The 18,181-nt window shown below is 45.9% G+C and overlaps 1 protein-coding gene across 45 annotated transcripts in view; it reads right to left on the bottom strand.

The window, feature by feature from the left end:
* Window positions 1-18,181, bottom strand: part of EPB41L3 (erythrocyte membrane protein band 4.1 like 3) — a 474,479-nt gene that overhangs the window by 104,525 nt on the left and 351,773 nt on the right. For all 45 annotated transcript variants that reach the window (XM_069731098.1, XM_069731103.1, XM_069731129.1 and 42 more), the window contains exon 7: window positions 16,011-16,229. In XM_069731098.1, coding sequence (XP_069587199.1) covers window positions 16,011-16,229 — 219 coding nt within the window. The remainder of the gene's footprint in view (window positions 1-16,010; window positions 16,230-18,181) is intronic.

Genomic DNA, 18,181 nt, shown 5'->3' with positions numbered 1-18,181 from the left:
AAAAAGATTGTTTGCTGCTTCCATTAGGGAGTAAGACCTCGTTCCCCCTTGATGATTTATGTACGCCACTGTAGCGCGGTTGTCTGACATGACCCAAATGTGGATACAGAGGTCTCTTCTACTGCGCACAACTCTGACCACGCATCTACTAACATTCAAAGTATGAAGTCTTTCCTCCTTCTGGTTTCTTGGATTAGAACAAAGGAAGGAGGATGACATGTAGTATATGGAACCGAGACGCTACTTTGGAAAAGTAGGCTGGTTCTGACTTTAAGATTACCTTGTCATCTAGAATTTGGATATATGGTGGAGATATAGAAAAAGCCTGAATATCACTGACTAGTCAGGCTGATGTCAATGCTACCAACAGGGCTGTTGTGAGTGAAAGAACCTTAAGGGTTGCAGATTCTATGGGCTCAAATGGTATTTCCGTTAAGGCTGTCAGAATTAATATCCAATGATACTAAATTAACTTTAGAAATAGGACTAGATCTTGCTTTAATAAACTAAGATAGCCAATAATTACTAGCCAAATCAGAGCTGTATGGAGCCCTGAGATTCGCAACCTGTACTTTTAGGGTACTGGTAGAAAAAGCTAAGTCGAGACCCTTCTGCAAAAATTCCAAATTCTTCCCCGCAGGTGCCCCATTCTTACCCATTAGACCCTGAAGAGGATAAAAAAACCTTTCTGCAAGTTCTAGCATATATTCTGGTCGTGACTGTCTTTCTACTCTGAAGCACTGAGGAGCTGAGAATAGGGGAAAAACCTCTCCTTGAACAGCACCCTTTCAAATTCCACTGTCAAGTGGAGGCTGGTCGCTTGTGGATGGTACACTGGCCCTCTGGAAAGGAGATTCTGAATCTCCGGAAGAACTCATGGATCGGACACAGACATCCTTAGCTATGAGAACCATGGTTTTCTGGGCCAGAAGGGGGCAATAATCACGATCCTTGCTCCCTGATATTTCTTATGACTAGCGAGATCAGGGGTCCTGGAGGAAAGGCGTATACCAAGCTGAAATCCCACAGGATCAGAAAGTATCAAACAAAACTGATTCACCATTCGGTTTAGTTTGCTGGCAAAAATATTTATGACTGGCAGATCCCACATCTGAAATGATTGAAGATGTCCTGACTCAACCCCCACTCCCCTTGTTTAAGAAGTATGCTTTGGTGTTTTCCTTCCCTTTTATATGTACAGCCGTAAGAGAAAGGAGATGACCCACTGCTAGATAGAACAAGCGATCTGTCATCTCCGTTAATGATTTGGACTGAGTTACCCTTAGCCTGTAGAATGTAAACCCACAAGGGCAGGGTCCGCGCCCCTCTATCAGTCTGTTATTGGTAGTTTGCTTACTGTAAATGATATCTGTAATTTGTATGTAACCCCTTCTCATCTACAGCACCATGGAATCAATGGTGCTATATAAATAATAATAATAATAATGTAAGCCACTGACACTTGATTGTCTGAGAGGATCCTGACATGCTGGCCCTGTAGGGATAGTAACTCCTTTGCATTTGATGAAAGTGTTCTCTCACTCCTAGTCGATGCCTCCTGGACAAAATCCCTCCCTTGATGAGCACCCCATTCCGTGGGGTTTGCATCTGTGGTGACAACATATGTAATTTTTAGGGATAGTGTCACCCTGCCTTCCAGGTGCCCCCCTAAGGAAGATCTCGTTTTGTAAAAGGTCCCATTGCAGAACTCTGGAATGGAACTGTGCCCATAGAACATCCAGAAAGCACGAGGTTAAAGAACCCTGGAGGGGACTTCTACTGCTCTTCTCATTTGACATTGGATCTTTTCTATTTTAACCACCAGGAGGTGACATTCCTGCACTTCCGAGTTCACTAGGAGTCCCAGAAACTCTTTAATCTTATGGGGTTCTAATCTGGACTTCTTTAGAGTCAGTAGCCAGCCCAGGCCCTTTAGGGTAGCCATTACATTTTCTAGCAGACTTTAACACTGGTGGATTGATTTGCCCATCACCAGGAAATCATCCAGACATGGGAAGATCAACATATCTTTTCCCGGAGATGAGCCATGACCTCCACAATCACCTTTGTGAATACCGAGGAGCTACAGCCAGCCCATATGGAAGGGCCCTGAACTGAAAGTGCCTAAGTACCGGGTCAATGGTCATTGCAACCCTAACGTATTTCTCATGTTCCATATGTATTGGCACATGACCATACCCTTCTTTCAAATCCAGGACTGCCAGGAAACAACCTGAACCTTCTAAAGCACTGAACCTTCAGGAATTTGTTCAGAGTCTTCAGACTTATTAAAGGGACTGTCACCTGAATTTAGAGGGAATAATCTTCAGCCATAGGGGCGGGGTTTTCGGGTGTTTGATTCACCCTTTCCTTACCCACTGGCTGCATGCTGGCTGCAATATTGGATTGAAGTTCATTCTCTGTCCTCCGTAGTACATGCCTGCACAAGGCAATCCAATATTGCAGCCAGCGGGTGCGATAATCATGTGAATGGGGACGTGATAGTGCGCGTCCTTTAGGGCTAACAGTCATAAAACAGGAAGGAAACAGCATTTTTACTGCAGACTTTATTGTCTCCATTTTGAAGGACTCTACTTGCAAACAATTGTTCAGTTTTCTTAGGTTTACAATCGTCCTGAATGTCCCATCCTGTTTCCTCCTCAAGAAAAGAGGGGAGTAAAAACCTTTGCCTCTTGACGGGCGACTTCCTGAAGAACGTTATTTTCCACTAGGCCCAGAATTTCCTGTTGTAGGGCCAGCTGTTCTTATTTTGAAGGTCTTTGGGGGGTCACTATGAGGGATGGGGGAGGGGGGTAAAGGAACCTTAGTTATAGTCCTAACTTTACTATGTTCAGAATCCATGTGCTGCTGGATATTTCTTCCCAGGCCGGGAGAAAGAAAGATAACCTCCCCCCTACCCGGGGAACACCCTCATTGGGATTGTTTTCTGGTGGTGCTGGGCTTATTAAACATGAATCACTTACTTCTTCTCTCTACGTACAAGAGGCGGCAATAGCTGGCTTTAGTCCTCCCCCAGCGGCCTCCCAGGAGCCCTTTAAGAATGAATCCGACTTCTTATCCATGGGGTCTTTTAACGCCCCCATATCCTCGATAGGTAGGGCAAATGTTCTGGAGGCTTTGGCGATAGCCACATCTAATCTTGGTGCTTTCTCCCAAAACAAATACACAGGGTCTTCAAAGGGGTATTTCCTTTTGTGGGTGAGAAGGCCCTTTTTTCTGTTTTTTTCCATTCTTTTTAATTAATGCCTGATCTTTCTCGTTCATTGGAAACGACCTCCTAGTTTTTTGCTCAAACTCACGAAACATTATGTCTTGAACAGTTTTCTTAAGCCGGGGGTCCACAAGGCCCATGGTGGTTCTAATTACTTTAATTCGGTAATTCGTTTCCCCTATTGGGAAACAGCACCGACCATCTTCAGAAGAAGATAACGAGGAAGAAGAGGATGAATTAGTAGAATCCGATTCGCTTACACGCCCTGCACTACTGGTCCCAGATTCAGGGGATTCATGTCTAGTTTTCTGCTGTTTATTTCCTGATCTCTGTAGGGATTTAAGGGTGTCCTCCACTTGATTTTTGATTAAAGGGAACCGGTCACCCCGTTTTTTCAGATTGAGATAAAAATACTGTTAAATAGGGCCTGCGCTGTGCGTTACAATAGTGCATGTAGTGTACCCTGATTCCCCACCTATGCTGCGAAATACATTACCAAAGTCGCCGTTTTCGCCTCTCAATCAGGCTGGTCAGGTCAGGTGGGCGTGGTGACATCGCTCTTTTCTTCCCCAGCTTTCCATAGGTGGCGTAGTGGTGTGCGCATGTCCGTGCCGAATCCACTGCGCGCACGTGAAGAAACAGCGCGCGATCTGCGCTATTACCCCTGTCATCGGTGGGGGCGGCCATCTTCCTGGGGCCGCGCGTGCGCAGATGGAGTGCTCTGCTGCACGGGGCTTCAGGAATATGGCCGCGGGATGCCGCGCGTGCGCAGATGGAGATCGCGGCGGCCATTTTCCCAAAGCCGAGTTTGCATCTCGGCTTCAGGAAAATGGCTGCCGCGATCTCCATCTGCGCACACGCGGCATCCCGTGGCCATTTTCCTGAAGCCCCGTGCAGCAGAGTACTCCATCTGCACACGCGCGGCCCCAGGAAGATGGCCGCCCCCACCGATGACAGGGGTAATAGCGCAGATCGCGCGCTGTTTCTTCACGTGCGCGCACTGGATTCGGCACGGACATGCGCACACCACTACGCCACCAACGGAAAGCTGGGGAAGAAAAGAGCGATGTCACCATGCCCACCTGACCTGACCAGCCTGATCGACAGGCGAAAACGGCGACTTTGGTAATGTATTTCGCAGCATAGGTGGGGAATCAGGGTACACTACATACACTATTGTAACGCACAGCGCAGGCCCTATTTAACAGTATTTTCATCTCAATCTGAAAAAACTGGGTGACAGGTTCCCTTTAAAGATCTGAGGTCTGAAGCAAAGATCGGGAATTCTTAACAAATTGTTTGTTCAATACAAGAGCCACAAAGCCTCTTACCCCAAGTGGCGGGTAGATCCTCTGCACAGAGCGCACAAATCTTATGCTTGGTCTTGGTGGTACATTTCTTCCCCTATTAGACAAGGGGAACAGGCCCTAATTACAAAGTGGACTTTCACGAAGTTCACTTACCATTTCAACAGAAAGAAGGATACCGGATCGGAGGGGGGAAAGCATTCCCAAAGATGGATTCTCTTTTCCACTGGCGATCACGCTGAAGCCCTTACTGTGTTGAGAGCCCGAGTGGCTGCTGCCGCTGCATCTATGGGAAGAATCCTTTTCTGTCCGCTGCTTCTCCTGTCGTGGCTGGTGCTGCCGCTGCTGTTGATGCCACTGGCTAGGATGGGGAGACTGACCCCATCCTTTTTATTTTTCCGCTGATGGAGCTTGTTTTCTTGTGGGACAAGATGACGTTTTCAGCGATAATATTTACATTCGATTTTGGTTGCGTTTTATTCCACTTTAGTTCAGCGGTATTACAAAAAAGCATTGTTTTTTGCCACGTTTTATTATTTTTTTTACGGAGTTCACTGAAGGGGTTAACTAGAACAGTTTTATAGGTCAGGTCGTTATTGAAATTTTTTTGTTCTTTATTTTGTAATTTTTTAAAAATATTTTTACAATATTTTTTTTATTTTTCCTTACCTTGTCCCAAGCTGGGACATCAACTTTCCTTGTCCTAATCACTTTTGCATTGCAGGGCATTAGCACACAAGGAGGAGGCATATCAGTTACTGCCCTCAGCAGGAGCTTACAGGCCACCGTACCAGCATGACCCCATGGCCATCTTTCAGCAAAGCAGATAGGGAGCGTCTATCACAGTGATCAAAATGAACAAATAGGAAAAGAAAAATCTCCTATTGTTGCAGTGTACCAGTCTGCAGATCTAGGGGGCGCACTGGCCATGCGCCCGCCATTGTCTTCCAGGAAGATGATGCGGAGGGCCAGGGGATGGAGCAGGAGGGTCCGAGGAAGGCGTAGATAATAGGAATGGGGGGTTGCAGGGGACACATTTCTCTCTTCCCTGGTATGCTAGATCATTTCAGAGGAGAGAAATTAAATGAAAATCAGACTTTTTTTGCGATTGCGGTTATTCAGTGAATAACTGCAATCACAAGATCGGGGACAATAAAAAAACGACCCAAACCTCAGCTACCCCGGTGATTTTCAGACGCTGGGGGCGTTACAGACTTATTTCTCAGCGCAATTAAAAAGCGGCGCTGACTAATAAGTAATCTCAACTGCTGCCGTTAAAAAGCATATCGGCGGATGTTAAGGGGTTAATACTCTCCACTACGTTAGCAGCATACAGTCTGGCTCATCTATTCACCTGCGCTGGACCAAGTATCAACCCTCCTTGGTTCAATCTTTTGAACAGAAAAAAAAGGATCTAATTTTAGAATTATCTAAATAATCAGACTCAGAATGAATGATGTGGGATGTTTTTAAATTATATTTTCAAGAAATAATGACAAAACAGTCATCTTAGGATACTGAGTCTAACAAAGGGGTTTTTAATGAGAGAAAAGCAATAGAAAAAACAGATTAGAAAAAATGCCAGCAAGTCATTTAATATTGGAGCCTCTGAAAATTCAACACTTTTTAGACCATGGCCATAAGAAGATAGTATCCCGGTAATGAAAAATAATGTAAGACTGACATATTGGCTACATAGACACAGGAGGGGATATTACTATTAACACAGAAAGTTTACTACAATAACCAGCATCTAAACAAAGAGTCTTTTTATACAGGAAGATGTATTGCTGAAACAAGCGCCGATACAGCAAATTTTTAACAAGTCACACACTAATAGTGTGCAATATTGATGTTTTTTCAATCTGGTGAGATTCACTGGCGAGATTGAATGTTTAGCTTTAGCTTTACATTGCTAATGACTAGCAAACGCCGATTTGCATCAGGAGATGCACAGCCAGCAAATACATTTTCCGTCATCATAAAAGATTTGATCAATGACAAACAATGGGATTACCACTGTTATGTTGACTGCTGCATATGTTTACAATGAACAATGATTGGCAACTTCAGCAATGTCAAACTATTTTTGGACAATTATCACATACTAGATGGTGGCCCGATTCTAACGCATCGGGTATTCTAGAATATGCATGTCCACGTAGTATATTGCAAAGCCCACGTAGTATATTGCCTAGCCACGTAGTATATTGCCCAACCACGTAGTATAATGCCCAGCCACGTAGTATATTGCCCAGCCACGTAGTATAGTGCCCAACTAAGTAGTATATTGCCCAGTGACGTAGTATATTGCCCAGTGACATAGTATATTGCCCAGCCACATAGTATATTGCCCAGCTACGTAGTATATTGCCCAGCCACGTCGTATATTGCCCAGACACGTAGTATATTGCCCAGTGACGTAGTATAATGCCCAGTGACGTAGTATATTGCCCAGCCACATAGTATATTGCCCAGCCACATAGTATATTGCCCAGCCACATAGTATATTGCCCAGCTACGTAGTATATTGTCCAGCTACGTAGTATATTGCCCAGCCACGTAGTATATTGCCCAGCCATGTAGTATATTGCCCAGCTACATAGTATATTGCCCAGCTACATAGTATATTGCCCAGCTACATAGTATACAGCACAGAGCCACGTAGTACACAGCAGACACGTAGTATACTGCCGTCACGTAGTATATAGCCCAGCCACATAGTATATTGCCCAGCCACGTAGTATATTGCACAGCGACATAGTATACAGCACAGAGCCACGTAGTACACAGCACATACACGTAGTATACTGCCGTCACGTAGTATATAGCCCAGCCACATAGTATATTGCCCAGCCACGTAGTATATTGCACAGCGACATAGTATACAGCACAGAGCCACGTAGTACACAGCACATACACGTAGTATACTGCCCAGTCACGTTGTATATAGCCCAGCCACGTAGTATATTGCCCAGCCACGTAGTATATTGCCCAGCCACGTAGTATATTGCCCAGTCACATAGTATATTGCCCAGCTACGTAGTATATTGCCCAGCTACGTAGTATATTGCCCAGCTACGTAGTATATTGCCCAGCTACGTAGTAGATCGCCCAGCCACGTAGTATATCGCCCAGCCACGTAGTATATCGCCCAGCCACGTAGTATATCGCCCAGCCACGTAGTATATCGCCCAATCACGTAGTATATCGCCCAGTCACGTAGTATATTGCCCAGTCACGTAGTATATTGCCCAGTGACGTAGTATATTGCCCAGCCACGTAGTATACAGCACAGAGCCACGTAGTATACAGCACAGACACGTAGTATACTGCCTAGTCACGTAGTATATTGGCCAGTCACGTAGTATATTGCCCAGCTATGTAGTATATTGCCCAGCCACGTATGTAACAGGTTAAAAAATAAAAAAAAATGCATATACTCACCATCTGAGAGCCCTTTGTAGTCCTGTCGCCTGTGTGCGGTGCACGCGGCAGCTTCTGGTCCCAGGGTTGGCATGAGCGCAGGACCTGTGATGACGTCGCGGTCACATGACCGTGATGTCATGGAAGGTCCTTCTCGCATAGCATCCTTGGCACCGGAGCCTGCCGCTTGCACTGCCAAGGACACCACGCACGTCGGAGGGTGAGAATAACATTTTTTTTAAAATTATTATTATTTGGAACATTAGATCTTTTTACTGTTGATGCTGCATATGCATCATCAATAGTAAAAAGTTGGTCACACAGGGTTAATAGCGGCGGTAACGGAGTGAGTTACCCGCGGCATAACGCGGTCCGTTACCGCTGGCATTAACCCTGTGTGAGCTGTGACTGGAGGGGAGTATAGAACGGGCACTGACTGCGGGGAGTATGGAGCGGGCGCCGGGCACTGACTGCAGGGCAGTAGGGAGGGACTAATCGGACTGTGGCCGTCGCTGATTGGTCACGGCAGCAATGACAGGCAGCTGGCGAGACCAATCAGCGACTTGGATTTCCATGACAGACAGAGGCCGCGACCAATGAATATCCGTGACAGACAGAAAGACAGACAGATGGAAGTGACCCATAGACAATTATATAGTAGATGTAAAAGGTCCTTACACGTCTCTGTCCGACAAATACCGTATATACTCGAGTATATGCCGACCCGAGTATAAGCCGAGACCCCTAATTTTGCCACAAAAACCTGGGAAAACTTAATGACTCGAGTATAAGCCTAGGGTGGGAAATGCAGCAGCTACTGGTAAATTTCAAAAATAAAAATAGATACCAATAAAAGTAAAATTAATTGAGACATCAGTAGGTTAACTGTTTTTGAATATCCATATTGAATCAGGAGCCCATAAAGTTTATGATGGGCCCCATAAGATGATTCATACAAAAATATGCGTCTGGAGGAGAGAAGGTTTTTCCACCAACATAGAAGAGGATTCTTTACTGTTAGGGCAGTGAGAATCTGGAATTGCTTGCCTGAGGAGGTGGTGATGGCGAACTCAGTCGAGGGGTTCAAGAGAGGCCTGGATGTCTTCCTGGAGCAGAACAATATTGTATCATACAATTATTAGGTTCTGTAGAAGGACGTAGATCTGGGGATTTATTATGATGGAATATAGGCTGAACTGGATGGACAAATGTCTTTTTTCGGCCTTACTAACTATGTTACTATGTATATGCACCATATAATGCTGCACAAAAATGAATTATGGCCCCATAAGATGCTTCATAGAAACATTTGCCACATATAATGCTGCATAAAGGTTGAATATGGCCACATAAGATGCTCCATAGAAACATTTGCCCCATATACTGTAATGCTTCATAAAGGTTGTTTATGGCCCCATTAAGATGCTCCATTGAAAATATGCCACATATAATGCTGCACAAAGGTTGATTATGGCCCCATAAGATGCTTCATAGAAACATTTGCCCCATATAATGCTGCATAAAGGTTGAATACGGCCCCATAAGATGCTCCATAGAAACATTTGCCCCATATACTATAATGCTGCATAAAGGTTGTTTATGGCCCCATTAAGATGCTCAATTGAAAATATGCCACATATAATGCTGCATAAAGGTTGATTATGGCCCCATAAGATGCTCCATAGAAACATTTGCCCCATATAATGCTGCATAAAGGTTGAATACGGACCCATAAGATGCTCCATAGAAACATTTGCCCCATATACTACAGTATAATGCTTCATAAAGGTTGTTTATGGCCCCATTAAAGGGAAGGTACCGCGTTTGTAGATCATTAATTAATCAATGTAATGTAGCATAACATGCTGTTATAACCCAGATTTGAATGCATGTAAAACAGATTCCGTGTGTTATATGAGTAGAAAGAAGGAACTGGGGGCTGACATCTTGGTTTTGCAGCAGTAGTACTTCACTATCAGTGTCAGATTACGGCACCCCATGGACATAGGAGATAATAGACCGGCTCGGACCCTATCTGTAACATTGCAGCAGCATTAGCAGTGAGCTGGGCACGCCTCTGTGGGCTGCACAACTCACTGCTGTAGGTGTGACTAGCTGCCATTTTATTAGAGCCCTGTGCTATCTGCCGAGCTCCACTTACTCTCTATCACAGGAGAGAAGAAGCCCTCACTGCTCCTCTGTACTCCAGGCACTGCAGGTTCTGGGCAGACATCCTCTGCTCTCACACTCTGCCGTGTGCTTCCCTCTGCTCTGTCTCCGCCTCCCCACTTGCACAGAGTCCCAGTGATCTCCGGTAAACTGCACTCTCCCCCTGTGTCGCTCTCCCTCTCTGTGCGGCGTGGGGGGTCTCTGTGCGGCGTGGGGGGGTCTCTGTGCTGCGTGGGGGGGGGGGGGTCTCTGTGCGGCGTGGGGGGGGGTCTCTGTGCAGCGTGGGGAGGTCTCTGTGCAGCGTGGGGAGGTCTCTGTGTGGTGTGGGGGGGTCTCTGTGCGGCGTGGGGGGTCTCTGTGCGGCTGGGGGGGTCTCTGCGGCGTCGGGGGATCTCTGTGCGGCGTGGGGAGGTCTCTGTGCGGCGTGAGGGGGTCTCTGCGGCGTCGGGGGGTCTCTGTGCGGCGTGGGGAGGTCTGTGTGGCGTGGGGGGGTCTCTGCGGCGTGGGGAGGTCTCTGTGCGGCGTGGGGGGTCTCTGCGGCGTGGGGGAGTCTCTGTGCGGCGTGGGGGATCTCTGTGCGGCGTGGGGAGGTCTCTGTGCGGCGTGGGGGGGTCTCTGCGGCGTGGGGGGGTCTCTGTGCGGCGTGGGGGGGTCTCTGTGCAGCGTGGGGGATCTCTGCGGCGTGGGGGGGTCTCTGCGGCGTGGGGAGGTCTCTTTGCGGCGTGGGGGGGCTCTGTGCGGAGTGGGGGGGTCTCTGTGCGGCATGGGGGGGTCTCTGTGCGGCGTGGGGGGGTCTCTGTGCGGCGTGGGGAGGTCTCTGTGCGGCGTGGGGGGGGGGGGTCTCTGTGCGGCGTGGGGGGGCCTCTGTGCGGCCTGGGGGGGGGTCTCTGTGCAGCGTGGGGGGGGTCTCTATGCGTGTATGCAAGCATCGTCCGATGGGACTACAAGTCCCATCGGACGATGCCTGCTACAATGACAGTGATTGACACATTAGCCAATTATGGGACAGTAATAGTCCCATCATCCGGCTAATGTGTTGAATGAAAAAAAAAAAATACTCCATACATACATGCCACATATGTGTAGGTTTGATTTCTTTATTGTTTTATTTTTGATGGGGCAAAAGGGGGGTGATTTAAACTTTAATTTTTTTTTTTTCATATTTTTAAAAACATTTTTTTTTACATTTGCCATGCTTCAATAGCCTCCATGGGAAACTAGAAGCTGGCACAACTCGATCGGCTCTGCTACATAGCAGCGATCATCAGATTGCTGCTCCGTAGCTGAATTACAGGCTTGCTATGAGTGCCGACCACAGGGTGGCGCTCACAGCAGGCCGGCATCAGTAACCATAGAGGTCTCAAGGACCTCTATGGTTACCATCCTGACGCATCGCCAACCCCATATCATGTGACGGGGGTGGACGATACGCCCATTTCTGGCCGCGCGGCTGGAAGCGGTAGTTAAATGCCGCTGTCAGCATTTGACAGCGGCATTTAACAGGTTAATAGCGGCGGGTGAATTGCGATTTCACCTGCCGCTATTGCGCGCACATGTCAGCTGTACAAAACAGCCGACATGTCGTGACTTTGATGTGGGCTCAGCGCCGGAGCCCACATCAAAGGAGGAGACACGACATGCGCAGAACATGTTGCGTTTTTTACTGCGATGCGTTTTTCCCCCAGAAAAAACGCAACATATGCACAAAAATTGCGGAATGCATTATAAATGATGGGATGCATATGTATGCATTTTTAAATTGTTTTTATCACATTTTTATAGCGAACAAACGCAAAAAAAAATGCGAAAAATCCTGAACGTGTGCACACAGCCTCAAGGTGTATCTCCCCATCACACTCCATATGTGTCTCACTCATCATACTTCACGTTTCTTTCTCTCCCATCAGTCACTCTTAGGCCAGGGACACACACAACGTATAAAAAAAGGTCCGTTTTTGATGGACGAGAATCGCACAAATGTTACCAAAACAGTGATCCGTGTGCAGTGCGAGGACGCGATTTTCTCGCATCCAATGATCCGTTTGGCATCCGTGTGACATCCGTATGGCATCCGTATGGTGAGATTTTCTCACACACTTGCAAAATGAGCAAATAATGGCCGAGCCTTTCCTGTCACCTGCCCAATGCCTGAGAATTTCTCGCACGTCACACTGATGGTCCATGTGCTGTGCGATTTTTTTCTCACCCCCATAGACTTTCATTGGCGATTCCCGGCCGAGATACGCTGAGAATTGCAGCATGCTGCGATTTCACTCGGATCCTGAATACGGCCGAGAGAATATCGGATGATGGGAGCTGCCCCATAGATTAACATTGGGACGAGTGCTATGCGATTTTTTTTATCGCATTGCACTCGTTCGTATTGCGGTCTAGTGTGACCCCGGCCTTAGCCATACAATGCATCTCTCCCCTCCCTCCATAATGCCTGGCTATTCACTGCAGAGCTGGAGCTCCCAGACAGCTCCCAATGCTGCTCCATGCACACCACGTCTTCACTCTTCTTGGGTCCAGATGCTGCTGAGCCCACTGTGTTCTGCTCCTCTGTAAACAAGCTCTGACTCTGATGCAGTAACTGCTGGTGATAGCAGGTCACAGGGCAGTCACACACAAAATGGTGCTGCCCTGTGATGCTGCTCTTCATTCTTACTGTTGGGGCAGTAACTGCTGACATCACCATTTCCCTCCCCTTTTGGGTGGTCTAATATCCCTGGGGCAGAGCTGCTAAATCTTACTATAGCTGCTTGAGGTCTAAAACGGAAAATGCTCCCCCTAGTGGTAAATATGTATATTTGTAGAAAAATATATAATATTTTTCATATAGAAATGTTTGCAAACAGTGCAAACATTGCATTAATACATTTTAATTACTATTTTAAGCTTAATTTCACAAAAAAACAAAATACGAGAAAACTGGTGGCTAGTGTTGAGCGATACCGTCCGATACTTGAAAGTATCGGTATCGGATAGTATCGGCCGATACCCGAAAAATATCGGATATCGCCGATACCGATATCCGATACCAATACAAGTCAATGGGACATCAAGTATCGGAAGGTATTCTCATGGTTCCCAGGGTCTGAAGGAGAGGAAACTCTCCTTCAGACCCTGGGATCCATAGGGATGTGTAAAATAAAGAATTAAAATAAAAAATATTGATATATTTACCTCTCCGGCGGCCCCTGGACTCAGCGCGGGTAACCGGCAGGCTTCTTTGTTCAAAATCAGCGCTTTTAGGACCTGAGAATCACGTCCCGGCTTCTGATTTTTCGCGGGCCGCCCATGTGACCGCCACGCGATTAATCACAAGCCGTGACGTCATTCGCAGGTCCTTAACGCGCTCATTTTTTAAAAATGAGCGCGGTAATGACTTTCAAAGACGTAGCGGCTTGTGATTGGTCGCGGCCACGCGACCAATCACAAGCCGCGACGTCACCGCAAGCTATTAACGCGCTCATTTTTAAAAATGAGCGCGTTAATGACTTTCAAAGACGTAGGGGCTTGTGATTGGTCGCGTGGCCGCGACCAATCACAAGCCGCTACATCTTTGAAAGCCATTAACGCGCTCATTTTTAAAAATGAGCGCGTTAATAGCTTGCGGTGACGTCGCGGCTTGTGATTGGTTGCGTGGCCGCGACCAATCACAAGCCGCTACATCTTTGAAAGCCATTAATGCGCTCATTTTTAAAAATGAGCGCGTTAATAGCTTGCGGTGACGTCGCGGCTTGTGATTGGTTGCGTGGCCGCGACCAATCACAAGCCGCTACGTCTTTGAAAGTCATTAACGCGCTCATTTTTAAAAATGAGCGCGTTAATAGCTTGCGGTGACGTCGCGGCTTGTGATTGGTCGCGTGGCGGTCACATGGGCGGCCCGCGACCAATCAGAAGCCGGGACGTGATTCTCAGGTCCTAAAAGCGCTGATTTTGAACAACGAAGCCTGCCGGTTACCCGCGCTGAGTCCAGGGGCCGCCGGAGAGGTAAATATATCAATATTTTTTATTTTGATTCTTTATTTTACACATCTCTATGTATCCGATACCGATACCCGATACCACAAAAGTATCGGATCTCGGTATCGGAATTCCGATACCGCAAGTATCGGCCGATACCCGATACTTGCGGTATCGGAATGCTCAACACTACTGGTGGCACCTTCCCTTTAAGATGCTCAATTGAAAATATGCCACATATAATGCTGCATAAAGGTTGATTATGGCCCCATAAGATGCTCCATAGAAACATTTGCCCCATATGCTGCTACTGCGATAAAAAAAAAATAAATGACATACTCACCTCTTGTCCTGAGCAGGCGGAGACACCAGCACTTGCAATATTCACCTGTCCCCGTCCACGGCCGGGCTCAGTCTTCCGTGTCCTCTGCAGTAACTGTTCAGGCAGAGGGCGGCGTACACTAAACAGGTCATCGCGCCCTCTGACCTGAAAGTCACAGCCAGAGGACGCGGAAGACGGAGCCCGGCGGTGGAACAGGGACAGGTGAATATCAGAATGCTCATCCTCCCCCGTTATACTCACCTGCTCCCGGCGCGGTCCCTGGCAGCTTCTCACTGACAGATGGTCTCCAGCAGCTTCTTCCTATGTTCAACGGTCACTGGTACCGCTCATTAAAGTAATGAATATGCACTCCACCCCTATGGGAGTGGGGTCGCGTCCATATTCATTACTTTAATGTGCGGTACCACGTGACCGCTGAACTCAGGAAGAGCAGCGGGCGCCGATGAAGCAGGGACATGCAGAGACGCGCCGGGAGCAGGTGAGTATGATTTGACAGCTGCCGCTCCCCCTCCCAAGCCGACTCCCTAGGACAACGACTCAAATATAAGCCAAGAGGGGCACTTTCAGCATAAAAAAATGGGCTGAAAATCTTAGCTTATACTCGAGTATATATGATAACTTAAATAACTGGGACTAAACAGAATACGCTTCGAGGTGTACAATGTATTTGATGCATCATGTTCTTTATCTAAAAGGCAAAGAAGCAGCCGCAAAAGCAAACAAGATTTTGTGGTGTATAAAAACAGAGATAAAATCCCATGAGCCCAACGTATTATTACCACTTTATAAATGACTGGTGAGGCCACATTTAGAATATTCGATCCAGTTTTGAACTCCACATTGAAAAAAGGACTTTCAGAAATTAGAGTCAGTTCAAAGGTGAGAAGTTGGAAAAGTTGGGCTTGTTTAGCTTAGAAAAAAGATGATTCATATGTGATATCATTTACATGTATTAATATATGTGTGGCCAGTACAAAGGGCCAGAGCATGACTTATTCCTTCCAAGGATCATACTAAGGACCAGGCGGCACTCATTGTGGGTGGAGGCAAGGCTATTCCGGTAGCTAGATAGGAAAGGGTTCTTTACAGTTAGAGAAGTCAGACTGTGGAATGCCTGACCACAAGAGGTAGTAATAGCACACACTATAACCGCTTTTAAAAATAGCCTGGATGATTTCCTTAATACACATAACATTGTAAGTTATAGATAATTTAGTGACAAAATGTACAATTGGTGGAGAAGTGTTGAACTTGATGAACCTAGGTCTTTTTTCAACCTATGTAACTATGTTTAACACAAATATTAACATTTTTGAAATATTATTAGTAATTTGGTTATCAAAAGTTATATAGAGGATTAGATGGGTTTTAGCAAAGGAATGAGTTTCCAACAATATAATTAGGTTTTTTTTATGAATAATCAGATATAACGAGATAATTTTGAGATACTGTAGAACAATCTACGTAGAGGGAAACTAAATAGAATTGTTCTATAACATAACACTATACAATGCGATTTCGTTTGGAATCTGAAGTTAATGTTTGCATTTTTAGGTTATCTCACCTATAACTTTTGTGCAGCTCAACTACTTTATCTTCCAGTTCTTTAGTCTGGTTTGGTGCAAAGCGAAATTCACTGACATAGTCACTACCATACTCATCAGGGTCATAGTCTCCAAGTTCGGACTGCACAGTGTAAGATCCCAACAAAGCCAATGTGACAAAGGAGCAAGGGAGGCGTCCTGATACAATGTCATCCCGCAACTGTAAGCACAGATAGTACCTGTATGGGAATAAAGCACAAGTTCCATATCACATAAAACCCACAAACAAACAAAAAAATAATGTGCAACCAAAACAGTGGAAAAATTATATATCAAACATTTCATTTGATTCATTTTCTTTTGTGTGTGAATAATAGTCTCATGCATTATGTAGCATTGTTCACGCTATAATCATATCCATAAGAATATGTACCCAACAAGTTCATAGTCCCAACTTTCATCAAAAGAGTCCCTGTATTTTGTTTCATTGTAGTGAAGAGTATAAGCGATTAGACGTTCGGTACAGGGGCATCCTACGTAAAAACACACAGTGTGGTACACAACTTTTTACAATATGTACAAATCGGATTCAACTGTATGGCATATTGTTGGCGAATACATTGGGAAGAGAAAAAACAAAGTTTAAACAATGAGTTAATTTGAAAAAATAATACTTATATCAATTATGTGCTGGTGAACACTGAAAGCCTGTCTCAGATTGGGTGCTATTTGCAACAGTGCAATTATCTTGTCTGTAGTATTTTACTAAACAAGCTATAATGAAAGCTGTCTGAATTCAGAAGCTGTTCACATCATCTTTTGCAGCGCTGTATTTACTTTCCATGGTGACATATAGTACTTAATCTGATAGAAGTAATAGAATTTGTTTACTGCATTTATGGCAAACAACCATAAAATAATAAAAGTAATAATAAATCTTGACATTCCATTCAAAAAACAAGGAGGTAAAATAACATTTTAAACAAACAGATGCAACATTTCAGTTAAGTTACATATTTGAACAAATGTTTTGATGCATTAAAGGGAACCTGTCACCCCCAAAATCAAAGGTGAGCTAAGCCCACCGGCATCAGCGGCTTATCTACAGCATTCTGGAATGCTGTAGATAAGCCCCAGATGTATCCTGAAAGATGAGAAAAAGAGGTTAGAATATACTCACCCAGGGCGTTCCCGCTGCGGTCCGGTCCGATTGGTGTCCGTTCCAGCACCTCCCATCTTCTTACGATGACGTCCTCTTCTTGTCTTCACGCTGCGGCTATGGCGCAGTTTGTCTGCCCTGTTGAGGGCAGAGCAAAGTACTACAGTGCGCAGGCGCCGGGAAAGGCCAGAGAGGCCCGACTCCTGTGCACTGCAGTACTTTGCTCTGCCCTCAACAGGGCAGACAAAGTACGCCTGCGCCGCAGAGTAAAGACAAGAAGTGGGTGTCATCGTAAGAAGATGGAAGGCCCCGGACCGCGACGCCCATCGGATCGGATTGCCCGCCCAGGTGAGTATATTCTAACCTCTTTTTCTCATCTTTCAGGTTACATCGGCGGCTTATCTACAGCATTCCAGAATGCAGATGCAGATGGGCTTAGCTCACCTTCCCTTTAAAGTGAACCTGTCACCAAGTTTGGCCGATAAGAGATACAGCCATCACCTTTCAGGGCTGATATACAATACTCTATAATGCTGTATATCTGCCCCCAACCCTACCTGTAACAGAAGAAAAATAACTATTACTATACTCACCTCTGGAGCGGTCCAGTCCGAGGGGTGTCACACTTTGTCTGGCGCCTCCCATCTTCTTTGAAGCAAGCAGGAGGATGGGGATAGTAAGAAGATGGGAGGTGCCGGACCAAGACCAGCAATGCTCATTGGACCGGACCGCCCCGCAGGTGAGTATAATAAAAGTTATTTTTCTTCTGTTACAGGTCGCGTTGGGGGCAGACATACAGCATTAGAAAATGCTGTAAATCAGCCCTGAAAGGTGATGGCAGTATCTCTTATTGGCCAAACCGTTCCCTTTAAATATATATAGTTATAGGTTTCCTAGACTAGTTAAATCTAACTAAACCACACAGGTACTGTATGCTGTGAATCACATTATCAAATGCATTCAAGTCACTGTAGTCACAATTCAGGGCTGATGACCTGAGTGACAGGACGATGAAGGCCCTAATATCGGAGG

This window comes from Ranitomeya imitator, chromosome 6 (genome assembly GCF_032444005.1).
Source record: "Ranitomeya imitator isolate aRanImi1 chromosome 6, aRanImi1.pri, whole genome shotgun sequence".
In the NCBI taxonomy this organism is placed as follows: Eukaryota; Metazoa; Chordata; class Amphibia; order Anura; family Dendrobatidae; genus Ranitomeya; species Ranitomeya imitator.
Note: the sequence above shows the minus strand (reverse complement) of the source record. Positions and strands in the feature narration are given on the sequence as shown.